At 40.5% G+C, this 18,465-nt stretch overlaps 1 protein-coding gene across 1 annotated transcript; it reads left to right on the top strand.

Moving 5' to 3' along the window:
- Positions 1–14,059: 14,059 nt before the first annotated feature.
- Positions 14,060–17,481, top strand: si:dkey-175g6.2 (neurosecretory protein VGF). The gene has a single exon (XM_042431619.1). The coding sequence runs from the start codon at positions 14,831–14,833 to the stop codon at positions 15,953–15,955; it is 1,125 nt and encodes a 374-aa protein (XP_042287553.1). The 5' UTR covers positions 14,060–14,830; the 3' UTR covers positions 15,956–17,481.
- The last annotated feature ends 984 nt before the right edge of the window (positions 17,482–18,465 follow it).

Genomic DNA, 18,465 nt, shown 5'->3' with positions numbered 1-18,465 from the left:
TCATACCATGTCCTGCCTGTTTTTTTTTCCTTCTAAGAAAAGATTTGCAGCAGAAAAAAAGTTAAACTTCTGACTGGTGAATGTAATAAAACCGCATCTTCTTTATCTCTGTGAACGTACCCAGAAATTCCACAATCGTCATGTTTTACATTTCTTTTTTCTGTCCTGCATGCCCATTTTTAGTATCATGCAACTCTCTTTCTTTCTCCAGTCTATTACAAAAACAAAGGTTTGTTAATGTATGTGTACACAATGTAGACACACAGTTTTTGGAACAATGGTTTTGTTCCTGATCACAACAATGGAGCATTTAAATTAAGCTAGGCTATAGCCGCTGTCTTCTCCATAGTAACAAGTGATGAGGCTCTCTGGTTTATTTATAACTGATGGAGGTTCCCAAGTTTCGGTGTTGAATAACACACTGAGGCTGCAATTAAAAGTAAATGTTCAAAAAAACTTCTTTTGTGGGTGTTAGAGGATATTGATTTCAACAACAACAATATAATTAATATAAATATATTATAACTGACATAAATAAACCTTGAAAATTCTCCCATATATTGGTGCTTAGGCTGTCCTCCTTTTCTTGTTCGCTTTTTCTCTGCTGTCAATGCTGTCTCTTGTTCTTTCTCAAGCACACTGGCAGACACTGAGATAAGCATGGCTCACGCCTGGAAATAGAACATATAGAGGAGAGATATAGAGAGAGGGGAAACAGAAATTATAAAGAATACGTGCAGCCATAATAGAGGAGGTTGTGTGTTGAAATGATAGAGGAGACAAGAGAAATGTTTATGACATTCAGTTACATATAGAAAACACAGCTTTGTTTGAGGGAGATCAGTGTCTGGATTAACAGAAGTGACAGATAAAGAAATGGGAAATTTCATTGTAATCTGCTATCTGGAAAATGGATTTTATGAATTCTGAGCTGGTTGGATATAAGCTCTTATACAGTCTTTTAATGCCTGAATCCTTTTACATTTACAAGCTCAGGTTTTAGCCGGTGGCTACCATGAGGAACTAGATTTTTTCTTCTTTTTTTTTTTTGGTCTGAGTTGACACAGAAAAAAAATATTATTATTACAGGCCTGAAAAGCTATGTAGAAGAGGACATCCACCCCTTCACAAGGAAATATGAATTCCCCAGTAAAAACTCAGAAGAAACTTTTTAGTTTTGGTGGATGATGCTTTAAGTTACTTAAATGAGGATTTACAAGTAAGTCCTGACCAAGAAATAGTCCGGCACATAGCCCCCCGTGAAACCACAATGTTACGATTTTACACTTTCGTTTTTGTATGGATTAAACAAACAAAATATTATGTATTATATATATATATATATATATATATATATATATATGCATATATATTTGTGTTTGTTCTTATTGTTGTTTTGTTTGGGTTTGTTTGGTTCTGTTGCTTCTCCTGCTTGTCTTGTCCCATGTCTTATGTGTTTTCCTTGTTATTCACTATTAATTTTTTTTTTTTAAATTAAAAAAGGATTGATACCACTCTTACTTTTGCAATGGTAAATTTGAAGCTACTGCCAACAGTTGGTTAGCTGTGGCATATAACAACCATCACAGCTTCTATGGGACTTTTCGTTTGGTTTCCCCCCAAAATAGTTCACCCAAGAAATTTCCCTTAAATTTTGAAAAGACTATTACTTACTACGACTATAATATGACCAGTATAATACCAGTACTCATGGCCCATATTAATACTGAAAGGGGGTTTCATCATTTGTGATCTTCCCACAAATGATAGGGGGGGTTTCCTTGCAAATAATATTCTTGATTATTCTTGATAATATTCTTGGACCTGCAAAGCCTTCTGAGACTGTTATCACGACAAGGCCATGCAAATAAATTTAACTTGATAAAAGCAAGAGGCTGAACAAAAGGAAGGCTGCCTGATCACGTTCCTGACACGTTGCCCCTGTGAGAGCCTTTGAAGGTGTCCAACTCTGTTGAATTCATTAATTTCACTGCTTAATTGTGTGATTTTAAAACAAACAAAGGTGTGGGATGTGAGGATTAGACTACACACTTCAATGTGATTATAACAGTGTCAGGGAAGACATCAAATGAAAACAGCACATATACTTACACACACACATATATACATATTCATTCATTTGTCGACTGTTCATGTCAAATCTGGGATTTCATGAGCTTGTAATGATTAGGTTTTCTGTTTTTATTATTTATTTGTTTTACTCCCACATATACATGAACTATAAATGTTATGCACATTTTTAAAAAACTTTGTTAAAAGAAGGTTTTTGACAATTTTTGCAGATGGCACGCTTTATAAAACGCTTAAACTTCAGAGCCCTTGAAACTCTTCGTAGATACTATTGAAGCAGTCACCCATTTGTGGGACTTGCTGTCATTTCCCTGTCTCCCTGTTCCGAATTCGGATAGTCGCATGTCGAAATCCCTCTGGGGTTGATTGGAGGGGTATTCAGATCACCTGTTGTGCAGGGTGTAGGGGCTGGCTCCCTAATAGTAATTGAGGGCAGCTGAGTTCATTCCCCTCTTAGCCAATCAGGGTGTGGCGACGGTGGTGGTTTCTCCAAGTCTCCAAGTGACTATTATTTGTTTTTCTTTATTTTTTTTATGTGGCTGGGAGCTGGTTCTCAGGCTACTTTCCAATCAGCTGTGGTCTGGAGGAACAATACCGCCACACAATAATCTCATGCAAACTTGTGGTGTATAAAAGACAAACTTGTTGTGAGACTGTGTACTTTATTTTAAAGTGTACCTTTTGAAAACACCTTGAATTTCCTTTGAGTCACTGAGTGCACGATGCACAGTTCACCACATGTAAAGCATTGCACCTTTAACACCAATCAGTTCACAAGTGATAATTATTATATGTTGATTGCCTAGTTGGCAGCTTGTACCTACAGAATGTTGTTGTATCTTCACTTGTGTTGACACTTACATTTTTACATAATTTGTCTTCTCACACACTTTCAAGTTTGCAGAGACAAATTCAAATCCTTCACACATCTTTCTGATATTGAACAATGAAATCAAATAGCAATAACATCACTTTCATTACAGAAAACTGTCGTCTTTTGACAAATAATGAGAGATCATGTGTTGTATCTGTCACAACTTAGCAAACAGCATCTCTTTATAAGAAGAACTTTGTGTTGCTGTGAAGACACTTAAATAGTAAAATCAGACCTCTGTTTAAATGAAGCTAACACGAAGCACGTCTGATATTACGGCAACGATGGTGCCATTAGTGTAACAGGAAAGAGCACTGACCTGTGTGAACATGTTTTCAGAAGGGCCTACAAAGTTGGATGTTCACTCTGGCTTCAGAGACTTGAGCTCAACAGAAACATACAAAGTCTACAGCGTACAGTAGCACAGAGATCCTGCTGAAGCTCAGGCACACAATAAGATACGTTTTAAAAATAAGGGAGGGCTGTAAAAATCAAAACAGCTTTGCATTACTGAATAAGCAGGCAGCTAGAAACCTGGCTAGGAGATGGCCGGTGGGGGAACTTCACTGTGAGGACTTGTCACCGGGGCTTAGCTGCTGGCTTGCTGGTTGTGGAATCACAATGTTTTTTTTTTCTATTTCAACACCTGTTAATTATAGAAGATTTGATGTGAGGAGGAGGAGTTGTAGGTGAAAGGCACTTTTGACGGAGTAATGAGTAATGTAACTGAGTGTATATAAAGTAATGAGTAATTGATTACATTCGAGTCAAAATGAGTTACAAGTTAATTATTTGTCCTTTTCTTAAGCTCAGAATATAATATGTTAGTCTTACTGTGCAGTTATTTTCATTATTAATGTGTGATTTACTTTGAGCTAACTCCAGGGCTTCACATCTGTATCATAGAATAACAGCTTATCATTTGCTGATGGATTGCTTTTTAAACCGGATCTTTGATGGGAAGTCTTGTTTAAGCACAATGAAGTTTAATATCTTATTTCAAATCTTGAGCCAAAATTAATCAGGGAGAGATAATGATTAACAAGTGAGAGACTGATTACATCGCTGCCTAGTCGTAACCCTGCATTAATCATGATAATTTGCCTCACCCTGACACCTCAAGTAAGCGTGCCCTCTTTTGCTGGGATACCATCAGGTTGTCATCAAAATTGTATTAACTGGACCCTGGCTTCCTGTCTGATATCAAAATGTGGGCAGTTTGTTTTGTATATCAGCCTTTTGATATCCTTTTAATCCCACAGCAAAACTGTTTTCCCATTTTATGGAGTGTCAATAAATGTGCACAGGGCACATTTAGAAACATCTGATGACTGGCTGAAAAATAAAACAGGCTGTGTTCCAATTTACATTTGCAGACACTGTAGCTCGTGTGTGTAATCAAGACTCAGTTCAGAATGTCTTAATTATACCAATTATCAGTTACTAAATTAAACTTATGTTGTCCTATTTTCTACAATGAAACAGAAAATATTTAAATGTATGATCCATAATTATGATTGAAGCTACACATCTTCCTATAGCTTTCCATCTATAAACCTCAAATGCCAGCTTGTTGGTCTGTTACATACACACACACACACACACACACAAACACACAAGAGGTGCTACCCTATTCTTCCTTTGCAGGATCAGAGGTTTTGTCGCTGTAGGTGTTGGCGATGAGTCACACCGGCAAATTACCGCGTTTCAAACGGCTTTCAAATTACTTCCCTTCCAGTCAGGTGGTGCACTGATAACCGATAACAGTTTTCATTTCAACAAGGAGTTTTGGAGGACTCGTCTTTCCCTCTGTTTGTCTGCCTCAAGGTATAGCCTATGTGTAGCCTGCACATGTGTACATGAGGCTTACAGTACATGCAGCGAGGAGGCCAGCAACACAGACAGAAATTCTGACAGAAAGCCTGTTAGAAATTCAACAACTTCAAACCTGTTGACCCTCGGGCCATTGAAACCAGAACTATCTATGAACCCTGTTCTAAAAAGACAAGTGGAAACAAAATTTCAGGGAAAGTCCATTAAATCTTTGTTCATAAAAAGACTCATTAGAGCTGACAAATGATTATTGAAGATACAGGACATCCCATTCACTAACCTACAGAGACCCTTTGTGACAGCAGGCAGAAAGGGTTTGCATGCAGATCCTTTTATCTCAAGTCTATGGTGGCCAAGAAGGTTTAACGCACTACAAATGAAGAAAACAACTCCATTTTGACAAAACATATGTCACATTTGAAAAGAAAATGCTGCCATTATAAAAACAAAGCAACTTATACAGAACAATATGGAAATTTTGCCAGGCCATTCCAAAAACTAGTGAATACTTATGAAAATTAACCAAAAATATTTGAGTTAACTCTCTGGCCATGTGATTCAGATATAACTGAAGACACATGCCTACTAGTATTTTTGTCCAACAGTTTTTAGTTTCCCATGGAAATATAATTTGTTATAACCTAGATTTGTTCTGGATGACTCGCAGCATGTCTGTATTTGCTTATTTTTCTGTGTTTGCAGCACATTTCTCTATACCGACTATTGTTGTCATATTGGTAAATGTTTCTCAATTTACTTGTGTTCTCGTAAGTTGCAGGGCATTGAACTCTCTTGGCTGCTGTACAACTGGGATGCAAATCATGTTGTATCTATTTGAAGGACTGGATAGCTCAAGGAAACTTTATATTCTCACTGACCTCCAGTAATATATCAGACAACAATAGTGTAACAGCTTCTTTGTCATGAATACTGGCCATTCTTGTAAACAACACATCCTTACACTTCATAACAACCAGTGTATTATCTTCCAGATTCATCACGTTTATCTCATCTTTTCCATACATTCGGTCAGGGCAATAAAATTTTGATAAAAATACAGCTTGAGAACTAAGAAATACTGTGTCTACCAAGAGATAAAAAAACAAAATATCATCTGATAAATCTGATAAAACCACCAGCTTTCAAAATGGGGGGAAAAACATAAGAATGAAATACTAATGTAAAACTTATAGAATTTACATACCGATAAAAAGCAGCCTCTTTAAGATAAAAAAAAAAGCTCTGCATAGCTGCTATACAATCCAAATAAAAAAGCTGCCATTGCAACACATTATCAAAGGCAGTGTTTTTCATGAGATAATGAACATGCTTCACATCACATCAATGCCTAGTGATGCATGTGTTTTGAAATTTGGCACATGTTATAGTGATAGTCTGCAAAAGTGTGGTTTCCCTGCCATTACTGTACATCTGCAGTCTGTGCTCTGTGGTGGAGTCATTACAAATGATGTGGATGCAGGCTATTATTCTAATAAAGTCTCCAGCTAGGTTCTACTGTAGTACATTAGAGGCAGCTGGCTGCAGGCCTAGTGTCTTGTCATGAGGCCTTGAATGTGCAGAATTGCCTCTGAAGCCGTCTGTATGTGTGTGTTTGTCAGGGTTGGGTTCAATTCACTTTCAATAGTGTGTTTGCTGATGCATGTGCCAGATGTCTACAGGGGGAGAGGGGGGGAAGAGATTGATGGTGAGCGCTGATGTCGCACGCTCTGATATGAGTCGCCTCATCAACCTCAAATTCATTGCCTGCTTCTGGCCAGCAACACCATCCGTCACTGACACCACCAGTTTCTCAAAGGTTGCAATGTGCATTTTACAGCTAATATTCAAGGGGTAAATAATTTCTGAGTAGCAGACAATGAGAGAGTAGGACAACAATCACCACAATGCGCACACATTATTCACACAGAATCCATTTCCCGAGGGGCTCCATCGGCTCCCACCATAGCTCCTCTCATAGGCCTAATTTATGCGTTAGACATTTGGCATTCTGCGGCTGTTCAGAGCTTATTCTATCACATTATTTATATTGGCTTATAGATTCAAATATTAATTTTAACACCATATTCATCAAGGTGGAGGTGTTCACCCACCATGGATTATTTATTAGTGGATGGTGTTCATTCACAGTACTGTACAACATGAACAGAAAGACATTGGTCTTTTCAGTGATAAAGGATTTAAGTGAGCTGGGAGGATGGAAGGTTTGGAGACATTTTCTTTTCCTGCATGCTAAAAATATCTCTTTTTTTTATAGTTTTATTCTGTTTTCTGTTTAGTTTTCATTCTATCTTTTTACATCACAGTACACTGTAGTTGCAGCTTTCTGCCACGCTGCATTCTGTTTGCATTTGGTCCAGTTTTAACTGTCAAACTGTATCTTTTCGAGCATGGATTAACCCACATTAATACTTTACAAGCAGCATTGTACAAAAAGGCCAAACATGCGCCTTTGCTCCTCATATTGGCTGCTGTTCCCTCCTTGGAAAGTTCCAAAGTAACATGTAACACTGCGTACATGATCTTGACACTATACTGTTTCTGTCAAAGCTCCTTATAGTTATTAAAGTGCTTTTCTCCATCACTTTTTTCCTGCTTTAATGTACAAGTGTGTACATTAAATACCGGAATGCCGCTTTGATTAGTCACCATACTAAAGACAAGCATTTCAGCATCAATATATGCAGCTGCCGCGTGGATATCGTTCTCATTCTCACTGCTGTCACACTGTTTTACTGCATCACTTTACAGATATAAACGCCGCTGCTTAAATGTAAAAACCCACAGTAACAGTGCAACAGAATAGCACTTAAGTCTCATCAAGTAGAGCAGATGTTGTGTAACACTGTGTTGCACTCTCTGACATGAACAAACATTTGATTTACAGAGAGCAAAAGCGAGAGAGAGAGAGGGGGGGGATTGACACTGGGTCAAACACTGACAAGTTCTACTTGCTGTATCTGTACTTAAACACTGATAAATAATAATCTTCATAATCAGTGTAATTAAACATATTAAACCAGTTGTTTTAAACGGTGCATATTCCTTTGTACACCAATAAAACAAAGATTCTTGTCTCCTGTGATACAAACACAACACGCATACTGTATCAGAAATTTGTGTAGCTTAATGAGGCTCGCAGCAAATTCTAACTTTTGAAAAACATATATGAAAAAAAAAGAAGATGAAACTGTAGATTATAGTGTGGGCGCCAGGGTCCTGCACATATCAAGTCCTAGTTATGCATTGTGTTATAGGAACCTTACGGTGCAATTACTTGTCCCTCCCTCCTCTGACAAAGTGGCGTGGGCGGAAAAGCTTCTGTTAATCACAAGCTCTATTTTATCACTTCCAGGTAGAGACCCTTTTCTGCGTGAGGGGAGCTGCATTAGCACACTTGCCGAAAGATCCCCCAGCCTGCATTACCATAATTGTGGCCAAAATGTCAGCAAAAAAAAAAAAAAAAAAATCAGGGAATTCATCATTCCTTATCTCCCCTTGTTTTAGTCGTGTTGATTTTTTCAGCTTTGCCTGATGACCCTGCAACTCTCCTCAGTCCTACACCAACAGTGAAAAAGAGAAAGTTAATTAAACGGAACAAAAGGCCATCCACATACAGTCATCACCTCTTGTCTTCGCAGTTTGTACAGGGAACCATCAGTAACAGCATGCCCCAACCTCTTCCAGAGGTTCATTTGTCTGTAATGTACATTACAGTAAGAGAGGGGAAGTGTGTTTGTCTCCGTGCTTGTGTGTGTGTGTGTGTGTGTGTGTGTGAGAGAGAGAGACAGAACGCATAACTGAGGGAGAAATGGAACTATTACTGCGAGGTGTGTGTCTGTTCTCCTGTGTGTGTGTGTGTGTGTGTATTCCATTAAATGCAAGCACGGTGTACCAGTGTTAATCTATGTGAGTGGCCAAGCAGGCGGCAGAGTGTGAGTCAGTGCGGGGGTGCGGACATGGAGTGAGGGTAAGGGGCCAACTAATGCTGAGTGGCAGTTGATAATGCCAGACCGTTATATCAGCATCTGCCCTCCGGCTCCATGCTTACCTCTCCGAGCCTGCTGCCATCAAGCATTTCAACAAAGAAACACACACACACACGCAATAACGCGACTGCCTTGCAAACACTTTGCTCTCTGCAGCAAACAGTCCCTTGCACGAAATCTAATCAAACAGAGGTTATGTGGTGCCCCGAGCTATCGTAACAAATTACAACTTCATTTGATGTGTGCATATCTCATCTGCTAACACAAAACACATATTTGCACACACAGACCATCCCTACCTCAAAAGAGAAACAAAGCGCCATTTTAGTTTAGACTGAGTGTGTTTCTTTGCTAGTCTTCCACTTCTCTCAAACACAAAACTGTATCATCGCTGCAGCGCCCATGATGAGTTTTTGTACATTTATTTTGTTGTGTACTGGATACGCTCACATGATATTTCTGTTCTTCTGCACATTATAGTTCTCTGACTAGATAAGAAGTATCAAAAATCTAACATTCACATCAGTGGAGCGTGACATTTTGAATCAAGCCACACAAATAATCGCTTAATAAAGTTGGCCTCATGTGACTCAGATGATGTCGGCAGCTAATATCCAATTAACCTTAGAACATCACTAATAAAGAATCCCACTCTGTGGTTAAATGAACATACAGTCCATAAACGTGTGCACACACATCTGGAAAAATAAAAGCCTTGATGTGGCGAAGGAGAAACCCCGTATGAAGACTGACAGCTGAATATAGTGGCACACAAGGCCACAGCGGAGGCTTGACACTGACAAATGAAGTGTATGGAAATGAGCTCGGCTTTAACGTCGTGAATCAACTTGTTTCTACATTATCCAACACGTGAATGCCAATAATGACAGTGCGGGTCTTCTTTTAACTTCAGCACAACACGAAAGCTGAATGTCAGACGTAACTGTGTATTTATTTGCCCTTGAACCTTAATGTACAAAATGCTCCATTACAGCAGACCTTGGGAATGACTGGTTGACAGTGGAAGTGAAGTTGTTTTGATTTGACAGTAAATAGAGCAGAACAAAGTCGAAAAGAGAACAGAGGTGAATTCACATGAGCGGGTCATTTAATCAAAGCATCCCTCTACAACCCACGGAGCTGTTTACTTCAGAAAACCGTTGATTCTTATCCTGATGTTTTAGGCATAACTGGTGAGGTTTAAAACCTTCGGGCTTCAGTTCCGCATTGTTACTTTCCAGCAAAGCTGCTGAATTTTTCTGCTTGAGCTGGTGTTGATAATGATCAGAATTAGAGCCAGTGAGCATGAAACTAATGAAATAAAGCTCATTTCCTCACAATACAGTACAATATGTAGTATGTGAGTGCACATGCATTGATTTAACGCGTTAACAATACATGACTCATGATGATTTAATGCAGGATGTATCATGAATTTCTGTTAAGAAATTATGAAGTTACTATGAATTTATGTGACTGTTAACACTTAATGGATTAATGATTGTTAACCCATACATTAATTTATATGCCAGCAAAATAGCTAGCATTTAAAATATTCAAAATATGAAGCTTTTTATACAAAACTGATCTGGCAAACAGCTACATGTTCCTGCATGACCCAATGGTCAACAGAGTCATGATCAGGTACCGAACACAACATTAACACTCAGGTTTTCTTCCTCACTTAGTGCAAACAGTGCAAATTGTGTGTGTGTGTGTGTGTGTGTGTGTGTATGTGCGTGTGTGTGTGTTTAAAAACAGCTTTATATTTCTGAGAATAGTTCCTGTTCTGCTTTTAGAGACGTTGATCAAACGCGTGGGTCTGAAATGTAACAGGAATCCAGCTAATTTCATGTATGAAGAAACCGTGAGTCAATATTCTAATCACATAAACTCACTGTGACGTGCTCATTTCATAATGGTGAGCAACAGGAATTCACGATATCTTCTGCATTCACTCATTAAATCATCATGAATTACACACACCCTTACTCATTTGGTTACAAATGGTCATTCACTTGTGTCTCTGTGATGTAAAAAAGGAAAAGGTGATGAGAGGCCATGTTAAGAGCACAATGTGCTGCTGACAGATGGAGAGCAGCCAGAAATAATGCGAGACAGTGGGTGGAAAATTGTGCAATCCCTGGAAATTGGGCAGAAATTGAACAGCAAAGCACGGCTGCTCCCGTTGGCCCGCGAGCCACGCAGCCAACAGAGGATCAGGGCCACTCCAGACAAAAGCCCAACAACCAGGCTGCAAGAGAAAAGCAGCCACTTGGAGTGTGCACCACTTTTCTGTCTGAAGCTGCAGATGCAACTCATTGATTCTCTGGAGCACGTTACTAAATGACCCTAAAACATCTGTCTGTGAAGGGGAGGTCATGCTATTATTTTTTATTTTTTGTTTTTTTTCCTTTTCCAGCTCCTGAATCAGACACAAGCCAGAGCCCAGAGGAAGGAAGGAACAAGGGAGGAAGAAGCAGCACACTAACCTTTAATATGTGAGAAGGAAAATGGCTGCGCACCAGCTCTATCTCTACAATTTTCTCTTTTCATTGAGGAAAAGTACTATTTCATTCATGCCATTTCCGTTCATTCATCAGCTGGGGCCAGCCTAGACTCACAGTGCCATCTCCACACCAACATTCTTATCAATGGAAGTGACGTCAGCACTGCCTGCAGCTGGGGGGTGGTGGTGGGGGATCACGTGGTTCCAGTGAGGGTATATACAATAAAGTTGCGCTGGCCGTGGTGCTGAAAACATTCACTCAATTGTACATTAGCACCAGTGCAGCTGCTAACAAACACACCACACAACTAATTAAAGAAACCGCCAATTTGTTGTTTTTTTTCCCTTGATGTTGGTCACAGGCTGAAGAGAGAGGGGGGAAAAAGACAGAAATTCTCTCAGATGATCCACTATTCATGAAATAATCTTGGCTTTACCCGCGTTGTGAGTTTCACCACTTCCCCACCCCCCAGTGGGACTCCAGGTAAGTGGAACGAAATCTCATCCTGTTTCATTCATAAACCATCTGATGGACATTTTCTTATTCTTCTTAATTCCATTAATATCAAATTGTTTTTTTTGTTTGTAAAAAATGAGGAGGGAAGTGTGTTTGAGGCTTGTGGGGTGTGGAAGAATTTATTTTAAAATCAACTTTATCAGAGGAAATAATCTTTTTGCTGCAACTGGACGATTGTTGGTTATGTAATTGTTAAGTGAACATTACATTAACATACATGTGACTGTTTCTCTGCGATCTTTTTTTTTTTTACCAAGTAGAAAGGAATATTTTGTAACTTAAGATAGTCCAGCAATATTTTTTACAACTATTTTTGTTTTTTATTTTAATATTTTTTAAATTGAAACTAAAACTAAATTGAGAAATGAACACATTTGCAAACAAACTAGTTTTTTTTTATTAATGTATTATGTTTACTAATAATAATAATAATAGCGAAAATTATTATAATTAAAGTTATTTATTAATTTGATTGGAATAACCAGGAATCAAGGCACTAAATGCGCAAACAATTGTGTTAAATAAACATTTCTGTGTGCAGCTGCTGCTCAGGAGCCCCTGTAAAATTTCGGTTGAGATTTTTCAAACCTGAATATAACAAAAATCGGGTAAATTTTTAGGATTTTAAAAACCGCAGCACGATTTGAGCAAACCATTTTCAGTTATTAATTTCTAATTAAATTAGAGTCTAAACCGCACACGGCAGGCCAACTATCTTATTAAGTGGATTTGTTTCGTTTCCCACCTCGTTGATCCAGTTTATAAAAATGGAAATTGTTCAAATTTGGGCTGCACAGCACCGCGTGCAGCCCAAATTTGCGCTTGTCTGCATTCCACCACTGCCACTGAGGAGAAACATGCCCACACCACACAAGGACAAAGCCGCGTTTCTTACTGACTGCTCCCCCCCCCCCCCCCCCCCCAGTCCCTTGCGCAAAAGGGCTTTATCCACTAAAAATTAACATCCAGTTAATTCACAATTTGGATGGACCACTCAGGGACCGGAGGGTTAAATAACACAACCGTAGCAACCAGCTTTACGCATGACTTCCCGGTGCGTGCCGTCTTTATAGCAGAGTCCTGGTCACATCGCTTTGACGCATGGAATACCACAGCTAATGCAGAGACAGACCTCGGATCGATTTGTATTTTCTGCATTTTCTTTTGAGAAATACACGCTTAAAATGGCAGGTGCGCGCGCTCCGGTTGGGTTGGCTTGGAGGAAGAGGTGAGACATGAAAAAAAAATTACAATTGAGACGTAAAAATCAGTTCGTTAACGTGCATTTCTTTACGTTTGTAACTGTTTACTCGGTTGAACCTCACGATAAGACAAAAAAAAAAAGGCAGATCATGGGTTATTCTCAACCAATTCAGCAGCGCGGTAGAAAGATGATAGTTGGGTTAACGCACGACTACAGGCGAAAAATGGCCAATGCTGGGCTTCGTAGCGCAAATCCTGTGTGCAAATAATTACCTTCCTCTTGAAAGACATGGGCACTTTACGCGGTAAATATCGAAAGAAGCACGACTGACCTCCATGTTACTAGATACACTGAGGCTGCATTGTAATGGCAAGAAATAACAAACTAGAACCTCATTTTCCACCCAAAGCATTCAGAATAAAAAAAATCAGTTATGCCTGAAGAGAAAGGAAAACGTGCAACTTTCATGGTTGGATTTGGCTCATTAGACTGTATTTGGCTGCGTGCTTTGTTCTCAGGCGTTTGATGAATTAAAAACTGTTCAACTATATGGTGGCTTGATGGTGGAAAGGTTTATTATTTGTGAATTAGAGAATGGTATTGTATTGATATTTTAATGTTCTGGCTGTGCTCTAATCCTAAATCCAGTCACTTTTTTTCCTTTACCAGTCATCCTCTGTATATTTTAGACTGGCCTTTTCACTGAATGTCTGTACATTAATAATTAGGGGGTTAAGATATACTGATATGGCCGATGGAAATCCACATAATCATGAGAAGAAAACAATAACATTGACTCTTTCACATCTTTGTCTTTTGTCTTTCCCCCTCTGCCTTCTCCCTTTCTTCTTCAGGTGCTTAACCTCCCTCCTGCCAGTTCTGCATGGTCATGACCTGTCATCACGCCCCTTCCACAGCCCACCTCATCCTATTGGTCCTGCTCATTGTCACTCCGCAGCTGGCTGGCACCGCCCCTGCGTGGGGTGAGGGGGGGGAGGGAGGGGTGGAGGGGCGCACCCGGACAGACACTAAAGAAGACAGCCTCGCCCCCTTTCTTTCGCTCCCACCCCAGAGTCTCTCCAGCCCTGACAACGCATCGCTAGACCGGGGCCAGGGCCAGGGTCAAGATAACCAATCAGATAAAGTGACGGACCCTGCGCAAGTGCTCGCTGTTCTCCTGGAGGCCCTGGACCACCCGGGGGAGAGCGAAATCCAAGCGAGCAGAAACAGAGACTGGGAAAAGGATCAGAGCCGGGAGCTGCCCTCCATTGAAGGCTTGGAGGGTGGTGAGATAAGGAGAACAGGGCAGACGCAGGAAGAGAGGGGGGTTGAGGAGGAGAAGGAGGGGCGAGGGGCTGATAAGACTATTGAACAGCTAATTGTAGGCCATTTGACAGCTGCTCAGGGTGATGACTTAAAGGGAAGGGAGGAGGAGGTTGAAAACAAAAGGTCAGAGAATGATCAGGGGTGGTCTGTGGAGGATGTGGGCGCCACACCTGATGGTGTAAGTGAGGAGGGAGGGAAAGAAGAAGATGAGGGGCGGGAGGAGGGATATGATTTAGAAAGTTTCTTAGACAAAGCCAGATCAAGTTCCACCTCACAAGGGGGTGATCTCTCTTTGCAGCGCAAAATAAGAGGCTACTTCCAAAACATTGACTTGGGTCTCCAAGATAATGAGATCCTGCCTCCTCTGAAGGGCTACAAAGAGTACAACACTCAGCTAGCGCGGGCAGGAAAGAAGCAGCACTGGCAGGAGAACCAGGGGCGCAACAGACCCATCAAGGGGGGAAATTTCATGGATGACTTTGAGGATGAAGGAGAGGAGCTGGAGGAGGAGGTTGAGGAAGAAGAGGAGAGCCTCTCCCACATGGAGGAGGAGGCGAGAGCACGAGCAGAGAAACAGGAGGTGCTCCGGCAGCAGGAGGAGGCGGAGCGAGCCAGAGAGGAGGAGCAGAGGCTGGCAGACATCGCCTCTGACATGCTGCTGCAGTACATGGGAAGGAAGCAGCAGTCCTACATGAAGCCCCGGCAGAAAAGCAGCATGGGGGCCGCCGGCAACACCGCCGAGGACAAGCGATCCGAGGAGATCCTCCCCGACGAAGACGACCTGGACCAGCAGATGATTGACAGGCTGATTGAGATCAGCAGCAAGCTGCACCTGCCTGCCGATGATGTGATTGAAATTATTAGTGATGTGGAGGAGAAGAAGAAGAAGAGGAAAGAGTTGCAGCAGCAGCCAATCAACAGCAACCCTATCGTGCCACGCTTCAGGCCTCTGGTACCTCCTCCTCTGGCTGCTCCACCTATCTACCACTACACAGCTTCAAAAAACCCCAAGAAAGCCCCTTATAAGTACAACAAGTCCATCAAGAAATGGCAGAAGGACAAAGTCAAGTCATACAAGCAGGACTATTGGTATAAGCCTCAGAAGCAGCTTGACTACTGGTATAAACCCCAGAAACAGTTTTTAGCCTTCCCCTCCTATCCTTATTACCAGAAGCCATATCGAGCATACTACCCTGTTTATTTCCCATATCCCAAACCACAATATTATGGCAAGCCCTCCCCCTCCAGAGACCAGCCATTCGGCCCCCAGGAGCTTGACCTCCAGGCCCCAAGGCGCAGGCACAGGGCTGGGGGTAAGAACCGTGGACAGGGCTGGAGACAGCAGCCAGCGCCACGCCTGCCTCTCACCCCTTATATCTCTAACTATATCCTTCCTCACCCACGGACCTACCAACCCTTACCTCCCCCCAAACCAATAACCACACCCAGGAGAGGCAGGCGACCCCCGTACTACTATCAACAAGTCACACCGGGAGATGACTATGAGGAAGATGGGCTGGTGCCTCAGCTGGACAGTGAGGAAGAATTGGAAAACTTTATTGAGAGGATCTACATGAAACGCAGAATGTATTGAGAGACTTTTCAGACATTTTGTCAGATCACAGAGACTGACAGAGGTGGGATAGATAAAGCTAAAAGGGGGTGAAAAAAAAGACTCAGAGGAGACATGTGTTTTGAGCCTGATGGAAATTTAAGATCAAGAAGTGAAAAGTTAGATTTATGTTGTTTTACTCACTGTGTTTTTGTTGATTTCCTCGGTCAGGGAGAGGATGAAGGGGTCCCAGTTTAAGCTCCCTGTAACCATGTTCAGCCTCTTGCTCAGTTTACATTTTGAAACAGAACATACCATGGTGTATGTCTGCCTCCATTCAGGTCAATCTCTGATGCTCTTGCATATTTCAGAGTTTTCTAGAGGAAACGCACACACACACACACACAGACACACACACACATACATCAACACACCCACATATAATCGCATTTTTGACACATTCACAAGCAGATGTGCCCATTGTAAGAGAACCATGTTTACAACATCACTTTGTATCTTCTGTTTATATTCTGTATGTCATATTACAACACTAAAGTAGTTCGATAAACTTCTTAGCTACACAAATATAAAAATTGAACACTGCTATTGTTAAAATGTTGAAAGTATATTTTTGTTGTATTTGATGTGTGTACTTTGCCTTTCTTATTCCCGATTGGATCGACTTTAAACAGCTGCAATTTGCAAAGGTGCCAAATACACACATTTCAGTTTTTTCAAACTCAAGATTCAGAATTTTGCCTTACAAGCATCATGGTTCTATAAGGGAAATATCATATTGCATAATATTATCATCATAACCGGTCCCAATGTAGAAACCCTGTGGACTCCAAAAGCACAAACTTAAACACTAAACACTTCCAACCTGGTGGTCTAAGGGTTTTCAATCATTTTGGGATCCAGAAGTTATTGTGTCAACATATTTATGGCAGATCCACCATAATCAATATCACCACCACCATACAGTACTCCATCACCTTGTAGGGAGTCTCATTTTCTCTCATCATTCATCTCCAGTTCACTTTACTTACCTATTTTGTGTTTTCACACATGCTTCCTTTGCAGATTTTCTTGTATCATATCCATTACCTTTATTTTTCCTTTTGTTTTAAAAAAAAAATACTTGAAGTCAAACTATATGTTCTGCAGCCTTTTTTAAAAACAGATATCCACCAAGAGGCTACAAACATTTTGTTCATTTTCAGAAGAAATTCATTGAAAAGTTTCAGGCCGGGGAGTCAGGGATTGTGCTTAAACCGTTAAATGCACGTCTTTCTACTTGCATCTTAAAAAATGAACAAAAAAAAGAACAAAAAAAAGAGAAAAAATAAAACAGTGTGGAGAATTCAAGATGGTTGTTTTCTCTGAATAAACTGTGAACATAAAAAAAAAAGAAATCTCAAAGGAAGAGGGCCACTGTGTCCGCAGTGAAGCCATCTGTCTTGTAAAAGGAGAGTGTTGTTGTTGATGTCACCTTTAGCATTGTAAGATGTACAGTGTGAAATAAATATGCCCGTGCAATGTGTAAATAACAGCATGATGATTACTAGTTTTGCTATATGATAAAAAATAAAAGCAATTATTTTATTAAAGTTCAGTTTTTTTTAATGGCTTTTTGGAGGGTGATATGTTGAGAATCTGGTAAGAACACTTGATTCATAAGTTACCAAACAAACCAAAATGCACAATAGAGGAAGACAATCAGCTGAACTTCAGTGACAGCACGACTCACATATGTCACAGCCGCATTAATATAGACACAAATAAATAAAAAATCTATAGTGGGAGTTGATTATATTCCGAGACAATCAAAACGAACACGAGGAAAACAGCAAGAATGGGAACAAAAAGGGGAGGAATAACTGAAGAACAGAGAAAAAATTCAGGAGGAGGGAGGGAAATGGTAACTGCAGTGATTGATGAGTCACATGATTGGTGGATGAGTCATCCATCTGTACACTTTACTGCGCAGGACCACACACTCACACACACCCACACACACACACACACATACACACACACTTCCATGCACATTCTCTTTGAGCAGTATAGTAATTTAGCTGCTGGCATTCAAGATAAAGATTGAGTCATGTTCGCTCCTGCTTCGAGCCAGCCAATCGGCCGGTGGAAAGGTGTTTGGTAGATAGGTTTTGCCATATCTTGTTTCCACACTGCCTCCCCACACTCAGTTCACATGGGCAATATGCCCTTCTGCTATAATTCCTTGAAGTGCTTCTGGCTGTCGCTTGTTTGGCATCAAAACAAACCTTATGCATGTTGTCGCTGGTACAAACACTGACAGTGATTAGCGGGCTGCCAATATGGTCTGATCGCATGTTATCTTGCCAGCTTGCTCACCAGTTGATTGGAATAGTACCTATAATAGACTTGATTCTTGGACGTCATGTTATGAATTCACATTTTTAAACACAGTTTGTACCCTCTGTAGATATCCTAGCTGGATATTAATTCAATTTTAAGAATTTTAATTACAAACAACATTGGCCACTGGTCTTCAGACAACTGTCTAGTTT

The sequence above is a fragment of the Thunnus maccoyii genome, chromosome 13, assembly GCF_910596095.1.
Source record: "Thunnus maccoyii chromosome 13, fThuMac1.1, whole genome shotgun sequence".
In the NCBI taxonomy this organism is placed as follows: domain Eukaryota; kingdom Metazoa; phylum Chordata; class Actinopteri; order Scombriformes; family Scombridae; genus Thunnus; species Thunnus maccoyii.
This window is presented reverse-complemented; position numbering and strand designations above follow the sequence as displayed.

Bases quoted from the DNA above. Each gene is read 5' to 3' on its own strand.
- si:dkey-175g6.2 (XM_042431619.1), top strand. From the start codon at position 14,831: ATGGATGACTTTGAGGATGAAGGAGAGGAGCTGGAGGAGGAGGTTGAG.